Consider the following 17,657-nt stretch of genomic DNA (forward strand, 5'->3'; position numbering starts at 1 on the left):
TCTCTACCAAACATACAAAAAATTAGCCGGGTGTGGTAGCAGGCGCCTGTAGTCCCAGCTTAGGAGTCTGAGACAGGAGAATGGTGTGAACCCGGGAGGTGGAGCTTGCAGTGAGGCGAGAGCCTGCCACTGCACTCCAGCCTAGGCGACAGAGCAAGACTCCGTCTAAAAAAAAAAAAAAAAAAATATATATATATATATATATATATATATACATATATATATAAATTCGCTGGGCATGGTGGCGTGCACCTATAATGCCAGCTATTCTGGAAGCTGAGGCAGGAGAGTCACTTGATTCTCGGGAGGCAGAGGTTGCAGTTAGCTTGATTCCGGAGGCGGAGGTTGCAGTGAGCTGAGAACATCCCACTGCACTCCAGCCTGGGAGACACAGCTGGACTCCATCTCCAAAAAATAAAAAAAAATAAAAAAAATAAAATAGTACACACCTCCTTAGGTGGTTATCAGCATGTTAGGATTAAATGGGCTATTCCACGTCAAATGCCCCGATGGTGCCAGGCAGATAGTAAGCACTTACTGCATACCAGCTGCTATTACTAAAATGTGCTGAGGGCACAATCATGGATAGATGCAATGTGTCATAATGGACACATCATAGAAATAGAAACCTGTATTGGATCCTCGCTGTGTGTCAGGCTCTGTGCTGGTTGCTTTTCATGTCTAATTTCACTGGATCATGTTGAGCTTCTGGGGATGGGATTGATAGCACCCCCACTCTACAGAGGAGGAGACTGAGGCTCAGAGAGGGGAGACATGAGCTGAAGGATGCACAGTAACTCATCAATGTGGAATCTTAGCTCCAACCCCAGGACATGAGACGTCCCTCGAGGGAGTGAGTTCTACTTTCTTCAACTTTGGGGACAGGGCGGACTGAGATGTGGGGGACAGGAGGGACAGCACCAAGGGACATAGCCCCAGCCAGGTGATCCTGGAGGCAGGGCTGAGTCCTGTGGCCTCAGGTTACAGCCCCAGCACTGTTACCTGCCTTTTTTGTGTGTTTGTTTGTTTTTAATTGAGACAGAAGTCTTGCTCTGTCTCCCAGGCTGGAATGCAGTGGCGCAATCTTCGCTCACTGCAACCTCTGCCTCCCGGAGGTTCAAGCAATTCTCCCGCCTCAGGCTCCTGAGTAGATGGGATTACAGGCACCCGAAACCATGCCTGACTAATTTTTGTATTTTTAATAAAGACAGGGTTTTGCCATGTGGGTCTTGAACCCCTGACCTCAGGTGATTCACCTGCCTCAGTCTCCCAAAGTGCTGGGATTACAGGCGTGAACCACTGCGCCCGGCCTGACACCTGCCTTTGACTGCTGGGTTTTAGGAAGTGACACCCAGCAGCTCTGCAGGTCACACTGTTTTCTAGAGGGGTCTTTGCAGAAGCAAAGAGAAACAAATGGCAACAGTGGTGATGATAAACACCACACCAGCCCTTCTCCCTGAACTCCTGAGGTATTTCTCTGTCTTGCTTTCTCTATAAGGACATCTCAGGGCATCTCAAACTGAACCCATCTGGAATTGAGGTCTTGATTGACACCCCAAATGTGCCATTTACCCTGTCTTCCCCCGCATGGTGATAGCAATTCTTTCAGTTGATCAGGCCCCAAACCTTGGAATAAGACTTAACTACTACCTACCTTCCTTCCTCTCTCTCCTTCCTTTTTTTCTCTCTCTTTCTCTCCTTCCTTCCTTCCTTCTCTTCTCCTTTCCTTTTTTTCTTACTTCCTTTCCTTCTTCCTTCCCCTCCCTCCCTCCCTTCCTCCCTTTCTCTCTTCCTTCCTTCCTTTCTTTTCCCTCTCCTCTCCTCTTCTTTTCTTTCTTGACAGAGTCTTGCTTTGTTACTCAGGCTGGAGTACACTGGCAAAATCATGACTCCCTGCAGCCTCAACATCCTGGCTCAAGCAATCCTCCTACCTCAGCCTCTCAAGTACCTGGGACCACAGGTACGGGCCACTACACTCAGCTAATTTTTTTATTTTTTGTAGAGATGGGATTTTACCATGTTGCCAAGGCTGGTTTCAAACTCCTGAGCTCAAATGATCCTCCTGCCTTGGCCTCCCAAAATGCTGGGATTACAGGAGTGAGCCACTGCCCCAGCCGACTCCTACCTTTCTCTCATAGTCCAGCTCTGTCAGCAGCACGTCCTATCAGCACTACTTTCTTTTCTGTTCTTTTCCTTTTTTTAAATCCCAATGGGCAAGCAACGACAGTGAAACTCACAGACACATCAGATATTTTAAAAAAGCTTTTCTTATAGGCACAATATTTTCTTTTCTTCTCTCTCTCTCTCTCTTTTTTTTTTTTTTTGAGACAGGGTCGCGCTCTGTCATCCGGGCTGAAGTGCAGTGGTGCCATCATAGCTCACCATAGCCTTGACCTCCTAGGCTCAAGTGGGTGTCCTACCACACCCAGCTAATTTTGGTATTTTTCGTAGAGATGGGGTTTTGCCATGTTGCCCAGGCTGATTTTGAACTGCTGGGCTCAACCTCCGGCTTCAGCCTCCTCCCAAGTAGCTGAGATTACAGGAGGGAGCCACCTATCTCATCTCTGGCCCAAGATATACATACATACATACATACATACATACATACATACATACATACATACATATATTTAAAGACAAAGTCTGGCTATGTCGCCCAGGTTGGAGTGGAGTGCAGTGGCACGATCTCAGCTCACCGCAAACTTGGCCTCTCAGCTCACCGCAAACTTGGCCTCCCGGTTTCAAATGATTCTCAGCCTCAGCCTCCCAAGTAGCTGGGATTACGGGTGCATACCACCAGGCCCCGCTGATTTTTTTTTTTTTTTTTTTTTTTTGCAATTGCAAGATTTAATAGAGAGAAAACAGAGCTCCCATTCAAAGGGAGGGGACCCAAAGGGAGTAGCCATTGCTGGCTTGAATGCCTGGGTTTATATCCCGATCATTGTCCCTCCCGCTGTGCTCTCAGGCGATAGATGATTGGCTATTTCTTTACCTCCTGTTTTTGCCTAATTAGCATTTTAGTGAGCTCTCTGATTGGTCGGGTGATTTTTGTATTTTTAGTAGAGATGATGTTTTATCGTATTGGCCAGGCTGGTCTTAAACACCTCACCTCAAGTGATCCGCTCTCCTCAGCCCCCCAAAGTGCTGCAATTATAGGTGTGAGCCACCGTGCCCGGCCCCAAGATGTATTCTTGGGTGGGTGTGGTGGTGCGTGCCTGTGGTCCCAGCTACTTGGGAGGCTGAGGTAAGAGGATGACTTGAGTCCAGGAGGTCGAGCCTGCAGTGAGCTATGATCGCACCATTTCACTCCAGCCTGGGCAATAGAATGAGACCCTGTCTCTAATAAACAAAACAAAACAAAGCCAAAAAAAAAAAAAAAAAAATCAGCCAGGTGCGGTGGCTCATGCCTGTAATCCCAGCACTTTGGGAGGCCAAGGTGGGTGGATTGCCTGAGGTCAGGAGATTGAGACCAGCATGGCCAACATAGTGAAACCCCACCTCTCTTAAAAATACAAAAATTAGCTGGGCGTGGTGGGACATGCCTGTACTCCCAGATACTCGGGAGACTGAGGCAGGAGAATCGCGTGAACCCCCGAGATGGAGGTTGCAGCAAGCCAATATTGTGCCACTGCACTCCAGCCTGGGCGACAGAGCGAAACTCTGTCTCAAGACAAAAAAAAAAAAAAAATCCTGGGCTACTTTCGCCCCACCTGCTCAGATGTCTCCCGGCCCAGCCAGCCCCATCACCTCCTGCCTGGTGGTGCGGTGAATGGCTTCAGTCCTGGTCCACCCACTCTGCCCTTACCCCTACAGTCAGTTCTCCGCACAGAGGCCAGGGGGCGCCCGTGAGCACCCAAGTCAGGTCACCTCCTTTCTCTACGGAGGACCTCCCCCCAGGAAGCCATGTGCCCCCAAAGAACCTGCCCCTGTGAGCCAAAGTGTTTTTTTTTTCAGGTGTCACGCCTGGCTACATTGATGTCCAGCAAAATATTCCTGGGGAACGTTGGGGCCCCACGAAGGCAAACCACCCAGGTCCCGGCTCTGTCTTCCTGGTAAAAGCAAATCAGGCCTTGTCCCTCCTAACTCCCAATTTCTCTTCCAACTCAGGAATGCAGGGCCTGGCCTGTCTCATTCCTAGACACGCCCTGCCCTGCTCTCTCCTGTTCTCTCGATTCCAGTCACACCAGGCCTGTGTGTGTGTATGTGTCTGTGTGTGTGGGTGTGTGGATGGCCCTGTGGGGGAGTGGTTCCCAGATCTGTAGCCTAGGGGCCTCTTCCCCGGGCCTCGGCTCCAGGAGCCCCTCCCTGCGCCCTAACAAGCTGCTGTCCCTTGGCCTGTGTGTCCAGGTCCTGCCAGGCGTCTTCCCCTCCACGCTGCGGGCTATGGGAAGTGGCTTGGTCAGTTTAATGAGTTGAATGATGCCCCACCCTAAAATATATGTCCACATTCCAGAACTGTGAATGTGACTTGACTTGGAGTAAGTGTCTTCAAAGATGTAATTCAGTGGAGGATCTCGAGATGAGATCATCCTGGATTAGGGTGGCTGGCCCCGAAATCCAATGACGGGTGTCCTTATAAGAGATGGAAAAGGAGAAGACACAGAGACACACAGAGGGGAGGGCCATGGGACGGCAGCGGCAGAGATTGGAGCGATGCAGCTACAAGCCCAAGGAAGGCTAAGGGTTGCTGAAACCACCAGAAGCCAGGAGAAAGCCGTCCTCACTTGTTAATGCCAGGTACAGGGGCTCATGCTTGTAATCCCAGCACTTTGGGAAACCAACACAGGAGAATTGCTTGAGCCCAGGAGTTTGAGGCCAGCTTGGGCAACACAGTGAGACCCTGTCTCTACAAAAAAATTTAAAAATTACGCTGGCATGATGGTGCATGCCTGTGGTCTCGGCTACTTGGGAGGCTGAGATAGGAGGATCGCTTGAGCCCAAGAGATCGAGGCTACAGTAAGCCCTGATTGTGCCATTGCACTCCAGCCTGGGCAACAGAGTGAGATCCTGTCTCAAAACAAACAAGCAAGCTGGGTGCAGTGGCTCATGCCTGTCATCCCAGCACTTTGGGAGGCCGAGGCGGGCAGATCACCTGAGGTCAGGAGTTCGACACCAGCCTGGCTAATATGGTGAAACCCTGTCCCTACTAAAAATACAAAATATTAGCTGGGCGTGGTGATGTGTGCCTGTAATCCCGGCTACTTGGGAGGCTGAAGCAGGAGAATCACTTGAACCTGGCAGGCAGGGGCTGCAGTGAGCTGAGATCGGCCACTGCACTCCAGCCTGGGTGACAGAGTGAGACTCTGTCTCAACACCACCACCACCACCAACAAATTACTTGTCGTTTGAAGCCACCCAGTTTGTTGTGCAGCCCTAGGAAACGGAAACCCACAGGTGTGTTTCCTAGGAGACTGTGAGTTTCACGAGCTCCATCCTCCCTCCCCTATGCCAGATGGCCAAGTTTTCTGCTTGGCGCATCTCCTGAGCCTAGCACTGAGGTGTCCCTCAGGAACTGTGCCCATAGACTAGTCTACAGATTGTGAGGTAGAAACAGGTCCCCCATGCCAGGCGCGGTGGCTCACGCCTGTAATCCCAGCACTTTGGGAGGCCGAGGTAGGCAGATCACCTGAGGTCAGGAGTTCGAGACCAGCCTGGCCAACATGGTGAAACCACGTTGCTACTAAAATTACAAAAATTAGCTGGGCGTGATGGTGGGGGCCGGTAGTCACAGCTACTCAAGAGGCTGAGGCATGAGAATTGCTTGAATCTGGGAGGTAGGTGTTGCAGTGAGCTGAGATCATGCCACTGCACCCCAGCCTGGATGACAGAGCAAGTATCGGTCTCAAAAAAAAAAAAAAACAAAAATAAAAGAAAAAGAAAAAAAGAAACAGGTCCCTCAGGAAAGAGGGGCTCTCCCGGACTGAATATCTGCTTCTCCCTGGTGGGAAATCTGAAGGAATTGGGGTATGGGGGTGGGGTCCCTGGCAAGGGTGGTGGGGACTACTAGCTGACCCGAGGGCTGGGTTATCCTTCCTCTGCACATACCATGACATGAACTATCGTAGGAAAAATGTTGCAGGTCCTCTTGTCTGAATCACTTTGTCACTTAATTACTCACTTAACAAACACTCAAAGGGTCAGTTCCGGGGCAAGCATCACTCTGGCAACTGGTGATACAGATTATTAGGATGTAGTTGGTGACCTCAAGGGAACTCACAGTTGCCACAAAGGGGGGACATTTTTGAGTATTCTCCTGCCGTTGTCTCTCCTGCCCCACTGACAAAGAGGGAAGGTGTCTCAACTAATAATCAGGGAGTTTGAGAAATCAGCCTCCGCTTCACCTTGGGCAAGTGTGATGTCAACAGACTATGAAAGTACTTTCAGCCAGGAGGGGTGGCTCACGCCTGTAATCCTAGCACTTTGTGAGGCTGAGGCGGGTGGATTGCCTGAGCTCAAGAGTTCGAGACCAGCCTGGGTAACACGGTGAAACCCTGTCTCTACTAAAATATAAAAAATTAGCCGGGCGTGGCAGCATGCACCTGTAATCCCAGCTACCCAGGAGGCTGAGGCAGGAGAATCGCTTGAACCTCGGGGGCAGAGGTTGCAGTGAGCCGAGATTGCGCCACTGCACTCCATCCTAGGTGACAGAGTGAGACTCTTCTCAAAAAAAAAAAAAAAAAAGTGCTCTCAGGTCTGTGGGAGAGAAGATGAGTGCATGCTGTTTAAGGCCTAGTTTTTTTTTGTTTGTTTGTTTGTTTGTTTTTTTGAGACAGTGTCTTACTCTGTCGCCCAGGCTGGAGTGCAGTGGCGAGATTTCGACCTCAGGTGATCCACCCAGCTGAGCCTTCCAAAGTTCTAGGATTACAGGCGCAAGCCACCGCACCCAGCCAAGGCCTAGATTTTAATAGAGAATATAGATAGATGCTTCTTGTTTGTGTTGTGCCATTTTTAGGTGTTTTTTTCTTTCTTTCTTTTTCTTTGACAGAGTGTTGCTCTGTCACCGAGGCTGGAGTGCAGTGGCACAATCTTGGCTCAGTGCAACCTCCACCTTCTAGGTCCAAGCGATTCTCTTGCTTCACCCTCCAGAGTAATTGGGATTACAGGCACCTGCCACCACGCCTGGCTAATTTTTGTATTTTTAGTAGAGACAGGGTTTCAACATGTTGTCCAGGCTGGTCTCGAACTGCTGACCTCAGGTGATCCACCCACCTCGGCCTCCCAAAGTGCTGGGATTACAGGTGTGAGCCACTGCGCCTGGCCCATTTTTAGTATTTAGTGGAAGTTTGGTGCATTGAGATTTCCTTTATTCTTTCCTTTTTTTTTTTTTTTTTTTTTTTTTTGAGACAGAGTTTTAGTCTGTCACCAAGGCTGGAGTGCAGTGGGGCAATCTCAGCTCACTGCAAACTCTGTCTCCTGGGTTCAAGCAATTCTCCTGCCTCAGCCACTGGAGTAGCTGGGATTACAGGTGCCTGCCACCATGCCCAGCGAATTTTTGTAATTTTAGTAGAGACGGGGTATCACCGTGCTGGCCAGGCTGGTCTGAAACTCCTGACCTCAGGTAAGCCATCCGCCTTGGCCTCCCAAAGTGCTGGGATTACAGGCATGAGCCACTGTGCCCGGCCCAGCTTGACTTTTAGATATAATGTTTCAGTTTTTAGTAGAGATGGGGTTTCACATTGGCCAGGCTGGTCTCGAACTCTTGACCTCAAGTGATCCACCCACCGTGGTCTCCCATAGTGCTGGGATTACAGGCATGACCTGCTCCGCCTGGCCTGGGGCAGGTTTTCTGCTAAGTGCTTTAGATATATTTGCTAATGTTATTCACACTTGCTCTATTCCTGGCCTGGATAAAGCGCTTCTCAGGGATTAGCTGTCTGAGTTCTAGCTCCAGAAGAGTGAGAACGGAGGGGTTGCAATGTTTGATTAGTCTTGTTATACATGGGAAGAAACTGAGGCTCTGAAAGGTTTTGTCATTTGTTTGAGGAAATGTGGTGAGCAGAACTTGGACTTGGCACCCCCCTACCCCAGAAGCTGGGTTCTTCATCGCTATGTTCTTTTGCTTCCTAAATGCACTAACTCACCCAGATGTCTCAGCATCGCTATGAGAGCTGCACTTCTGTTTCCCGTTTCTTCTGTTTTTTTTTTTTTTTCGAGACAGAGTCTTGCTCTGTCACCCAGGCTGGTGTGCAGTGGTGGGATCTGGGCTTACTGCAGCCTCTACCTCCCAGTTTCAAGTGATTCTCCTGCCTCAGCCTCCTGAGTAGCTGGGATTACAGGCACCTGCCACCACGCCCAGCTTTGTATTTTTAGTAGAGACAGAGTTTAACCACGTTGGCCAGGCTGGTCTTGAACTCTTGACCTCAAGTGATCCATCCGCCTTGGCCTCCCAAAGAGCTGGGATTACAAGCATGAGCCACCACACCTGGCTAACGCTCAGCTAACGTTTTAGGAGGGTGGATCACCTGAGGTCAGGAGTTCGAGACCAGCCTGACCAACACAGTGAAACCCCATCTCTACTAAAAATACAAAAATTAGCTGGGTGTGGTGGCGGGTGCCTGTAATCCCAACTACTCTGAAGGCTGAGGCAGGATAATTGTTTGAACTTGGGAGGCGGAGATTGCCGTGAGCTGAGATTGCATCATTGTACTCCAGCCTGGGTGACAGGGCAAGACTCTGTGTCAAAAAAAAAAAAAAAAAAAAAAAAAAAAGAAAAAGAAAAAGAAAAAAAAGAAAAGAAAAGAAAAAAAAAACAAAAAACAAAAGCAAGCAATCAAACTGGGACTCAAATCCGGAAGCAAGAACGATGTGAGAGGAGTCAGGGGTCGCCAAACACTAATTGAGATCTTCACACCCATCTGGGTGGGCCTGCCAGAATAAAGGTGGGGAATAGCACAGGAATGAGGAAGCTCTTTATGTTCACAGCATCTTGTGTGAGAAAAAAAAAAAAAAAAAAAAAAGCAGAGTGTACAGTATGTACTCCTTGCGTAAAAAAAGAAAAATGTATTCCCCGCAGCATCTCAGGAAAGGCGCAGGAGAGACGGGGAACATTCGTATCCAGTTCGGGGGTGTGGAATCGGATGGTAGGGTGGGAGGGAGGACTTTCACTCTCTGTATCCTTTCCAGTGTTGTATTGTGATTACACAGTCAAAAAATAAAACTGAAAATTTAGAAATTGTGTTTATGCTTATGTAAGCACAGACTCATCTCTTGGAGGAAGCACAAAAATGTTTTTTTTCAAAAAGGAAAAAAAGGCCGGGTGCAGTGACTCACGCCTGTCATCCCAGCACTTTGGGAGGCTGAGGTGGGCGGATCACTTGAGGTCAGGAGTTTGAGACTAGCCTGGGCCAACATGATGAAATCCCATCTCCACTAAAAATACAAAAATTAGCCAGGCGTGGTGGTACGCGCCTGTAATCCCAGCTACTAGGGAAGCTGAGCCAGGAGGGTCGTTTGAGCCTGGGAGGCAGAGGTTGCAGTGAGCCGAGATTGCACCACTGCACTCCAGCCTTGGCGACAGAGCGAGACTCTGTCTCAAAAATGAGAAAAGGAAAAAAAAAAAAATCTGTGATGCCAATGCCAGTGTCTATAGTGGTGCGGTAGGATGGGGAACTTCAGGGCCAGGGGAAGGATGGGAGGACTCGGCTTTTCACCATAGGCCAAATGGACTATTGAGTGCTGTCCTATGATTATAAAAAAATAAAACACTGCTGGTATTGTAATGCAGGTGGGTCAAAGAATGAGTCAGTTGCACACGTACTGTCATGGAAGGAGCTCTGAGACCTGATCAGAGATGCAGCATGGAAAAGTGAAATAAATCCATTAAAGAAAGCCCAAGGCTGAGCCTATAATCCCAGAGCTTTGGGAGGCCAAGGTGGGAGAATCGCTTGGAGCCAGAGCAACATATCAAGATATCAAGATATCGGCCAGTGCAGGTTCATGCCTGTCATCCCAGCACTTTGGGAGGCCGAGGCGGGTGGATCACTTGAGGTCAGGAGTTCAAGACCAGCCTGGCCAACATGGTGAAACCCAGTCTCTACTAAAAATAAAAAATTAACCAGGCATGGTAGCACACGCCTGTAATCCCAGTTACTCGGGAAGCTGAGGCAGGAGAATCGCTTGAACCCAGGAGGCAGAGGTTGCAGTGAGCCGAGATTGCACCACTGCACTCCAGCCTGGACAACAGAGCAAGATTCTGTCTCAGGAAAAAAAAAAAAAAAAAAGGAAGGTAGAAGTGGCTCACGCCTATAATCCCAGCACTTTGGGAGGCCAAAGCAGGCAGATCACGAGGTCAAGAGATCAAGACCATCCCGACCAACATGGTGAAACCCCCATCTCTAGTAAAAACACAAAAATTAGCTGGGCGTGATGTCATGTGCCTGTAGTCCCAGCTACTCAGGAGGCTGAGACAGGAGAATCACTTGAACCCGGGAGGTGGAGGTTGTAGTGAGCCAAGATTGCACCACTGCACTCCAGCCTAGGCGACAGAGCAAGACTCCATCCCCCCCCCCCCAAAAAAGTTAACATATCAACAAATCATCTCTACAAAAAGTAGACAAATTGGCTGGTTGTGGTGTGGAGTGCCTGTGGTCCTAGCTACTCAAGAGGTTAAGAGGCAGGAGGATTGCTTGAGCCCAGGAGTTTGAGGCTGCAGTGAGCTATGATCCTACCACTGCACTCCAGCCTGGACAACAGAGTGAAATCCTGTCTTCAAAAAAAGAAATAAAAAAAAAAGCCTGAGTGCGGTGGCTCACACCTGTAACCCCAGCACTTTGTGAGGCTGAGGGGGCGCCGATCACTTGAGGTCAGGAGTTTGAGGCCAGCCTGGCCAACATGGTGAAACCCCATCTCTATACTAAGAATACAAAAATTAGCCTGGCGTGGTAGCGCACGCCTGTAATCTCAGCTACTTGGAAGGCTGAGAATTGCTTGAACCTGGAAGGTGGAGATTGCAGTGAGCCGAGATCACACCACTGCGCTCCAGCTTGGATAGAGCGAGACTGTCTGGAAAAAAAAAAAAAAAAAAAACCAAGCCCAAGACTTTGGGAAAAGTTTGCATGTGGGTGCACCAGATATCCGGCCAAGATAGACAAGCCAAGTAGTGGCCTTTGAGCAAAAAAATGCATGTGCGAAAGGTCTTTGGGTCCTTTTACCACCAAGATTTTCCCCTCAAAATCCCACCGTCGCACTCCTCACACTGCTACCCGGTAGGTTGCTTGGCCGTGTTTTTTGTGAAGTTCCCAGAACTGTATATACCTCAAGGCTTTGTGCACCTTTATGTTTGTGACACTTCAGTATGAAGTTCACAGGGACTTGGTGTATAATGGAGACTTGGGGGTGGGGATGGCAGCCCTGGGATTTGTGTCACCAATGAGGTCAGGTCAGTTCCGCAATAAATGTGACCTTGGTGTGTGGGATACTTTGGTAAACATCTCTTAGCTCTGATAGTCCAGGGTCACCTCCTGATTGGGCTGGCGTCTCCTGGCTTAACGTGGCTGCTCTTCAAAGTCACCCCTGCAATGTCTTTAGGGAAAAGCCCTCTAGACTTGACTTGTCCAACAGTTGCCACTGGCCACATACATGTGTGGCTGCTAAGCAACTGAAGTGTGGCAGGACTGAGGAACTGATTCTAATTTTATTGAATTTGTAAGATGTTTAAATAAACGGTATATAGAACGTTCTAGTCATTGCAGAAAGTTCTCCTGGACTGGCAGGGCTGCCCCTAGCCTGTTTTCAGCGCTTCAACTGTTTCAATGGGAAGGGAAAGCAACTCTTAGCTTGACACTTTTTTGTGAGACACAGCCTCGCTCTGTCACCCAGGCTGGAGTGCAGTGGTGGGATCTTTGCTCACTGCAACCTCTGCCTCCCATGTTCAAGTGATTCTCTTGCCTCAGCCTCCTGAGTAAATGGGACTACAGGTACGTGCACCACGCCTGGCTTTTTGTTTTAATAGAGACAGGGTTTCACCATGTTGGCCAGGCTGGTCTGAAACTCCTGACCTCAGGTGATCTGCCCGCCTTGGCCTCCCAAAGTGCTGGGATTACAGGTGTGAGCCACTGCGTCTGGCCCAGTTTGACTTTTGGATACTGTGTTTTAGTTTTTTTTTCTTGAGACAGGGTCTCACTTTGTCACCCAGGCTGGAGTGCAGCGGCACAAACACAGCTTGCTGCTGCCTCCACCTCTTGGGCTCAATTGATCCTCCTGCCTCAGTCCCATAAATAGCTGGTCCTACAGGTGTACGCTGCCATCCCCGGCTGAATTTTTAAATTTTGTAGAGATGGGGTTTCACAGTGTTGTCTAGGCTGGTCTCAAACTCCTGAGCTCAAGGGATCTACCCACCTTGGCCTCCCAAAGTACTGGGATTACATGCCTGAGCCACTGCTCCTGGTCTATAATACAGTGTTTCCACTTTAGAACATTTTGTAACAAAGCAGCAATACATTGTTTTAAGCCTGAGTAATTACTTTATAATAAAACCAGTTATTTTAAAGAAAGTTACAAAGTAAAAGCAGCTTTAGTAGCCTGCAAATAAAGCCAAGGCAGGAAATGGGTCTTCTCTACAGTGGGGTAGTCCTGGGCAGGACCTTGAGCTCCGGTTTGGCCAGCCTTCAGGACGCCCAGCCCGTTCTAGCTGGGAAGGAGTGATGAGGAATTAAGAGGCCAGACCCTGGGTTGGCCCCTTGGCCCCAGAGCCAAGGTCTGCTGAAAAAGCCAGGGACCCTGAAGAAAGGCAGAATTAGGAGCCAGACCCTGCCTCTCCCCACCGCTACTTTGACTCCAACCTTCATCAAAAAATGATCCCCAAGGCCACTGTGCTTGGGTCTCTGGTTTTTTGGACCCCGAGTCTGGGTGGAAGTTCTCCAACCCACTTATGGCTGAGGAAGGGAGACTTATCTTTCCCTTGCAGGGCACTTGCCTCCTGCCCATCCCACCCTCTCACCTTGATTGCATTTGGAGGGATGCCCAGCTCCCCACTCCACCCCCAAAACCAGCAGAACCCTCAAACAGAGTCACAGGACCGCTCCCCTGAGGTTTAGCATCAGTCTTTAATGCTGTCGCACTTCATTGACAAGTCACACACTTTGGTCTCATGTTGGCAGTGGCAACTTACAATGAGTCTAAAGGTCTGAGCACCGGACTGGCCTCCAGGGAACAGACATTTGTTCCAACTCCCCTTCCCTCCCCAAGATTTCTTCAGAATTCCATTATGGCCCTATACAGAGAGCACTGGCTGCCGAGGACAGGTTTTGAGTGTACACCAACTACACATGGAATTATAAAAACATATTTACAGACGTTCCACAGTGCTCCTGTAATCAGAAGCAAAAACCCTTTTATCAAAAGGGATTGTATCTAGGGCTGTGCAAAATTCAAAAGGATCAGATCCCTTTGAAAGAGTCCATAGTCCATGAAACAAAAAATTACCTGGGCCACTGGTAAGCCCCACGTGTGCCAAGATTGCCTTACAGAAATGGAAAGACGGTGACCCACAAAGTGAGGACATTCAGCTTCACTGGAGCCAGAGGTCAGGAAGGCCCCTTGCTGGGGCCAGGCTCCCAGACCGTCAAGGGAGAGGTGGCTGCACTTGCTGGAGTCACTCACTGGAGGCTGGCTCCCTTGGTCCTGCTGGAACGAGAGGTATTGCTTGTGGACGCCAACCAGGCAGTTCTGCAGGAATAGTTTAGGTTCTCAATTTGAGATGGCCAAAGAGAAGACAGAATTCTCCAGGAGAAGAGCAAGACATGGGAGACAAATACAGAATAAAGCACAAACTGATCACACAACAGAAAAGGAGGAGTGTACAGGGTCTGGGAATCAAGACAGCAGGTTGACATTATCTACCAGCCAGAAGCAAAAAGACACAGAGGGATCAAGTCCAGCTGCTGGTCTGCCTCTCACCCCTGGCCAGGGACTGGAGGTGGATGTGGGCCCATCCCGGGAGGGCTGCCAGACCCAGTGGGGCAGACTGGAATGCCTTTTCCTGCTGTTCCCACCACCTGATGCCCTATAGCTCAAAAAACCACTGAAGTCTAGTGTGCGACTTTGAAAGATTGTAATATATGCTCTGGAAAACATTCAGCAGTACGAAAGCCCTCCCTGGGCCCTCCCACCCTCTCATGGTCCACAACTGGTAGAAAGGTCCAGAAATCCTTGAGCTCTGGAAAGGTCCCTGGTCAGTCCTTGGGGAGCTCAGATAGCTATATTGGAAGAACCTGCTCAAGTACGGTTCTTGATGTCTGGGGAATCCTTTCGGGGAAGATCACTTCAAACTCAATAATGAGGTCCCCACGTTTCTCGGGTGTTTTGGGGAGGGGGAGGCCTTCTCCAGGAACTTTTCGCCGCATGCCAGGCCTGATGACATCTTTGAATACGACGGGTATCGTCCTGCCGTCCAGAGTGGGGACGTTCACTGTGCAGCCACACAGAGCCTTGAAAAGCAAAGGGACAGCATTAGATGGAAGCTGTTCAAGAGGCTCAGCTCTTGCCCAGAGGCCATCTGGCATAGAGTAAGACCCATCAGGCCTCTGCAGCTAAGACCTGGCCCCCAAATCTACACGTCCCCACCATGAAAGCTCCAGAACAGCGCCCTGGTCAGTCCTGTTCACTGTTGTGCCCCAAGCCTGGCACGCACCACACACTCCAACACATTTGTTCAGCAAATACTAAACTGTTTCAAAAAGCAGCCATCGTCCTCTACAGACACCGCCCCACCACCTGGCACCTTACCTCCCGGAGGCTGATCCTAGCAGGATAAATGACATCAGAGCCATCTCTCTTAAAGATATTGTGGGGCTTGTCCTTTAAAACAAAGACGATATCAGCTGGAATGTTGTTGGAGGTCTGGTCTCCTTCCTTGGGGAAAGTGATTTTGGTCCCTTCTTTCCACCCCTTCTTCACTTCGATGGTCAATATTTTGTCTTCGTTTCGAATGCTCTTTCCGTCGGGGTTTAGCCGCTTGTGGGAGATTTTCATCTTCTTGGTACAGCCGCTGTAGATCTCTTCAAGGGAGACTCGAAGGTCGTGGGTGACTGGGGGATCTTGCTTCTTTCGGGCGGGCTCTTGGGCAGAGCGGGAGCGGCCAAAGTTCACGTTGGTGAAGCCACCCATGCCCATAGGGAAGCCAGAGAATGGGTCATCAATGTCCATGCCTTCCTCCCCGTTCCGCTGCCCAAAAAAGGTGTCAAAGGGATTTCTGCCACCGAAGAACTCAGCAAACATGGCATGAGGGTCTCCGTGGAATGTGTAGCTGAAAGAGGTACCATTGGCACCACCGCCGCTACCGCCACTGGGGCCACTGCCCTTTAGGCCTGAAAAGCAGAATTAGAAGCAGTCAGATGGCTGAACAGCAGACTCTCTCTCGAGCTTCCCTTACAGGGGGAAACAGCTTGGAAGCCATGGGGGAGGAACTTTTTTGTCTGTCAGGGGAGAGCAAGGAAGAACCCCAAGCTTCTACCTCTCACTGCAACAGCAGAGACGCCCCCCTACCAACAGTATTTCCGCGTAGCCTGACAGTGGAAAAGGACTCATGCGGTTAGGTGTTTACCTCCAGGTGCCACCTAGGCCCTGCCACTCCTGGACTGACCCATCCTCCTGGCAACATCACCAAGAGATGGCTAAAGACACATGGTCCAGGGTCAGCTTTCGGTAAGTGTTTACTCTCAACGTTTTAGGGTTAATGGTGTGTAGGAAGAGTAGAAATAAGAAAAAAAAAATAGATGGGGAGTTTTTAAATCCTCACACATTAGCATTCACTGCCACCATCCTTGCACAAAAAGTCAGCTCCAGATCAAGCCCAGAAGCCAGCCTGAGTCATCAACGGGCACAGGGACAAAAAGCCCTGCTCTCCTTCCCCTCCGAGGCGGCCCCGCTCTCCGCACCTGGGCGGCCGCTGTCTCCTGCGTGCCCGGCCGGGGCCAGGTCATCACTTCCCGGGAATTATCCCAACCCAGCCCCCAAGCCCACGAACCGGGTCGGCTCCCGCATTCACAGCCCCTCGCCCCGCAGCTGAGCCGAAGGCGCCGCCCTGCGGACCCCGGCGGCCGAGCCCAGGTGAGCCCGGGTCCGCAGCGGGCTCCGCCGCGCCGTCCCCGTCGTCACCCCCGGCTCCCCCACCCCCCTGCACCGCACCCCGGGGCTGCTCGGGGCCGCGGGAGGAGGCGCCCGGGGAGGGGCAGCCCCAGACATGCTAGAAGCTTCTGGGCGAGCGGCTGGGCCAAGGCTCCTCCTCCCACCGCGCGGCCGCCAATCTGAGGGCGGAGGCCGGCGAGGCCGGAGGGCTGGGCAGCTCGGCCCCACGGCCCGGGGCGTCCTCCCCTGGGGGCCGCCGAGAGGGGCCAGCGTGCCTCAGTTTCCCTGTCTGTCAAAAGGCGGGGCCGCGCCCCTGGCCGCGAGCACACACCTTCCTCCCCGTAGCGGTCGAAGATCTCGCGCTTGCGCGGGTCGCTGAGCACGTCGTAGGCCTCGGCGATCTCCTTGAACTTCTCCTCGGCGCCGGGCTCCTTGTTCTTGTCCGGGTGGTAGCGCAGCGCCTGGCGGCGGTAGGCCCGCTTGATCTCCTCGTCCGACGCGCCGCGGGCCAGGCCCAGCGTCTGGTAGTAGTCTTTACCCATGACCCCCTCCTGCAGCCCGCCGACCCGCTGTCGCCGTCCCCCGGCTCCGCCACCGACCGGTCCCGGACTCTATATACCCGTCCGGCGGAAGCTTCCAGAGCCCGCCAGCCCCCTCCAGAACCTTCCGCCCCGCCCCCCCCGCGGCGCCGGCCAATCGCCGCCTCCCTTTCAGCGATACGCTACATCCGGGGCGGGGCCTCGCCGTCAACGGCCGCCCGCGCGGGGCCACGCCCCCTCCCGCTCCGCCCTCGGCAACGCCTCCCCGCGGCGCGCGCGCACAGGTCGGAGGAGGCCCCGCCCACTTTTCGGGACGAGCCAATCGCGACCTTCTTTCACTCTCTACGCGGCCCCAGCTAGCCTGCGTCCCGCCCTCCGCCTGGGTCAGTAGGTCGGGAGCCACAGCGAACTTGCTGTTCCGGGAAGGGGTGGGGCCTGGGACTACCCAGTCCTTTCCCCGGGAGGCGATGAACCTGCTCGCTCTTGTCTCGTGGGGCCTGCGGTGGGCTCCCGCCCGGTGACGCCGGACGAACTACCTAACCTGTGTCTGCCTAACCCAGGGGCCCCCTTCTATCTACAACATGCCAATAAGAGAACCTATCAGGCCGGGCGCGGAGCCTCACACCTGTAATCCCATCACTTCCTGAGGCCAAGACAGGAGAATCTCTTGAGCCTAGGAGTTGGAGACCAGCCTAGGCAACATAAGGAGACTCCGTTTCTATTTAAGATTAACAAACAGGCCGGGCGCGGTGGCTCACGCCTGTAATCCCAGCATTTTGGGAGGCCGAGGCGGGCGGATCACTTGAGGTCAGGAGTTTGAGACCAGCCTGGCCAACATGGTGAAACCCCGTCTCTGCTAAAAATATAAAAATTACCCGGGCGTTGGTGGCACGGACCTGTAATCCCAGCTACTCAGGAGATTGAGGCCTGAGAATAGCTTGAATCGGGGAGGCGGAGGTTGCAGTGAGCCGAGATCCGGCCGTTGCACTCCAGCCTCGGCAACAGAGCGAGACTCCGTCTCATAAATAAATAAAATAAAATAAGTAAAATAAA

General features: G+C 51.5%; 1 protein-coding gene and 1 long non-coding RNA gene across 3 annotated transcripts; one reads left to right on the plus strand and one right to left on the minus strand.

Moving 5' to 3' along the window:
• Positions 1-669: 669 nt before the first annotated feature.
• Positions 670-4,659, plus strand: LOC129528911 (uncharacterized). Of its 2 annotated transcripts, none has more exons than XR_008674185.2 (3): positions 670-853; positions 1,844-1,960; positions 3,955-4,659. It is a non-coding gene; the product is annotated as an uncharacterized lncRNA (long non-coding RNA). The 2 variants fall into 2 exon arrangements; XR_008674184.2 differs by having other exon boundaries at positions 1,864-1,960.
• An 8,365-nt stretch (positions 4,660-13,024) lies between these two features.
• Positions 13,025-16,794, minus strand: DNAJB1 (DnaJ heat shock protein family (Hsp40) member B1). The gene is made up of 3 exons (XM_031004700.3): positions 16,397-16,794; positions 14,725-15,305; positions 13,025-14,426 (listed from the first exon to the last, which is right to left on the minus strand). Exons 1-3 carry the CDS (start codon positions 16,605-16,607, stop codon positions 14,196-14,198), a joined length of 1,023 nt encoding a protein of 340 aa, XP_030860560.1. The 5' UTR covers positions 16,608-16,794; the 3' UTR covers positions 13,025-14,195.
• Positions 16,795-17,657: the final 863 nt, after the last annotated feature.

This window comes from Gorilla gorilla, chromosome 20, assembly GCF_029281585.2.
Source record: "Gorilla gorilla gorilla isolate KB3781 chromosome 20, NHGRI_mGorGor1-v2.1_pri, whole genome shotgun sequence".
NCBI lineage: Eukaryota > Metazoa > Chordata > Mammalia > Primates > Hominidae > Gorilla > Gorilla gorilla.

Excerpts from the sequence above, each read along its gene's own strand:
- DNAJB1 (XM_031004700.3), bottom strand. The coding sequence starts at position 16,607 with ATGGGTAAAGACTACTACCAGACGCTGGGCCTGGCCCGCGGCGCGTCG. Across the intron at positions 15,306-16,396 it reads CGACCGCTACGGGGAGGAAG|GCCTAAAGGGCAGTGGCCCC; the intron begins GTGTGTGCTCGC and ends TCTGCTTTTCAG. Across the intron at positions 14,427-14,724 it reads CTAGGATCAGCCTCCGGGAG|GCTCTGTGTGGCTGCACAGT; the intron begins GTAAGGTGCCAG and ends TTGCTTTTCAAG.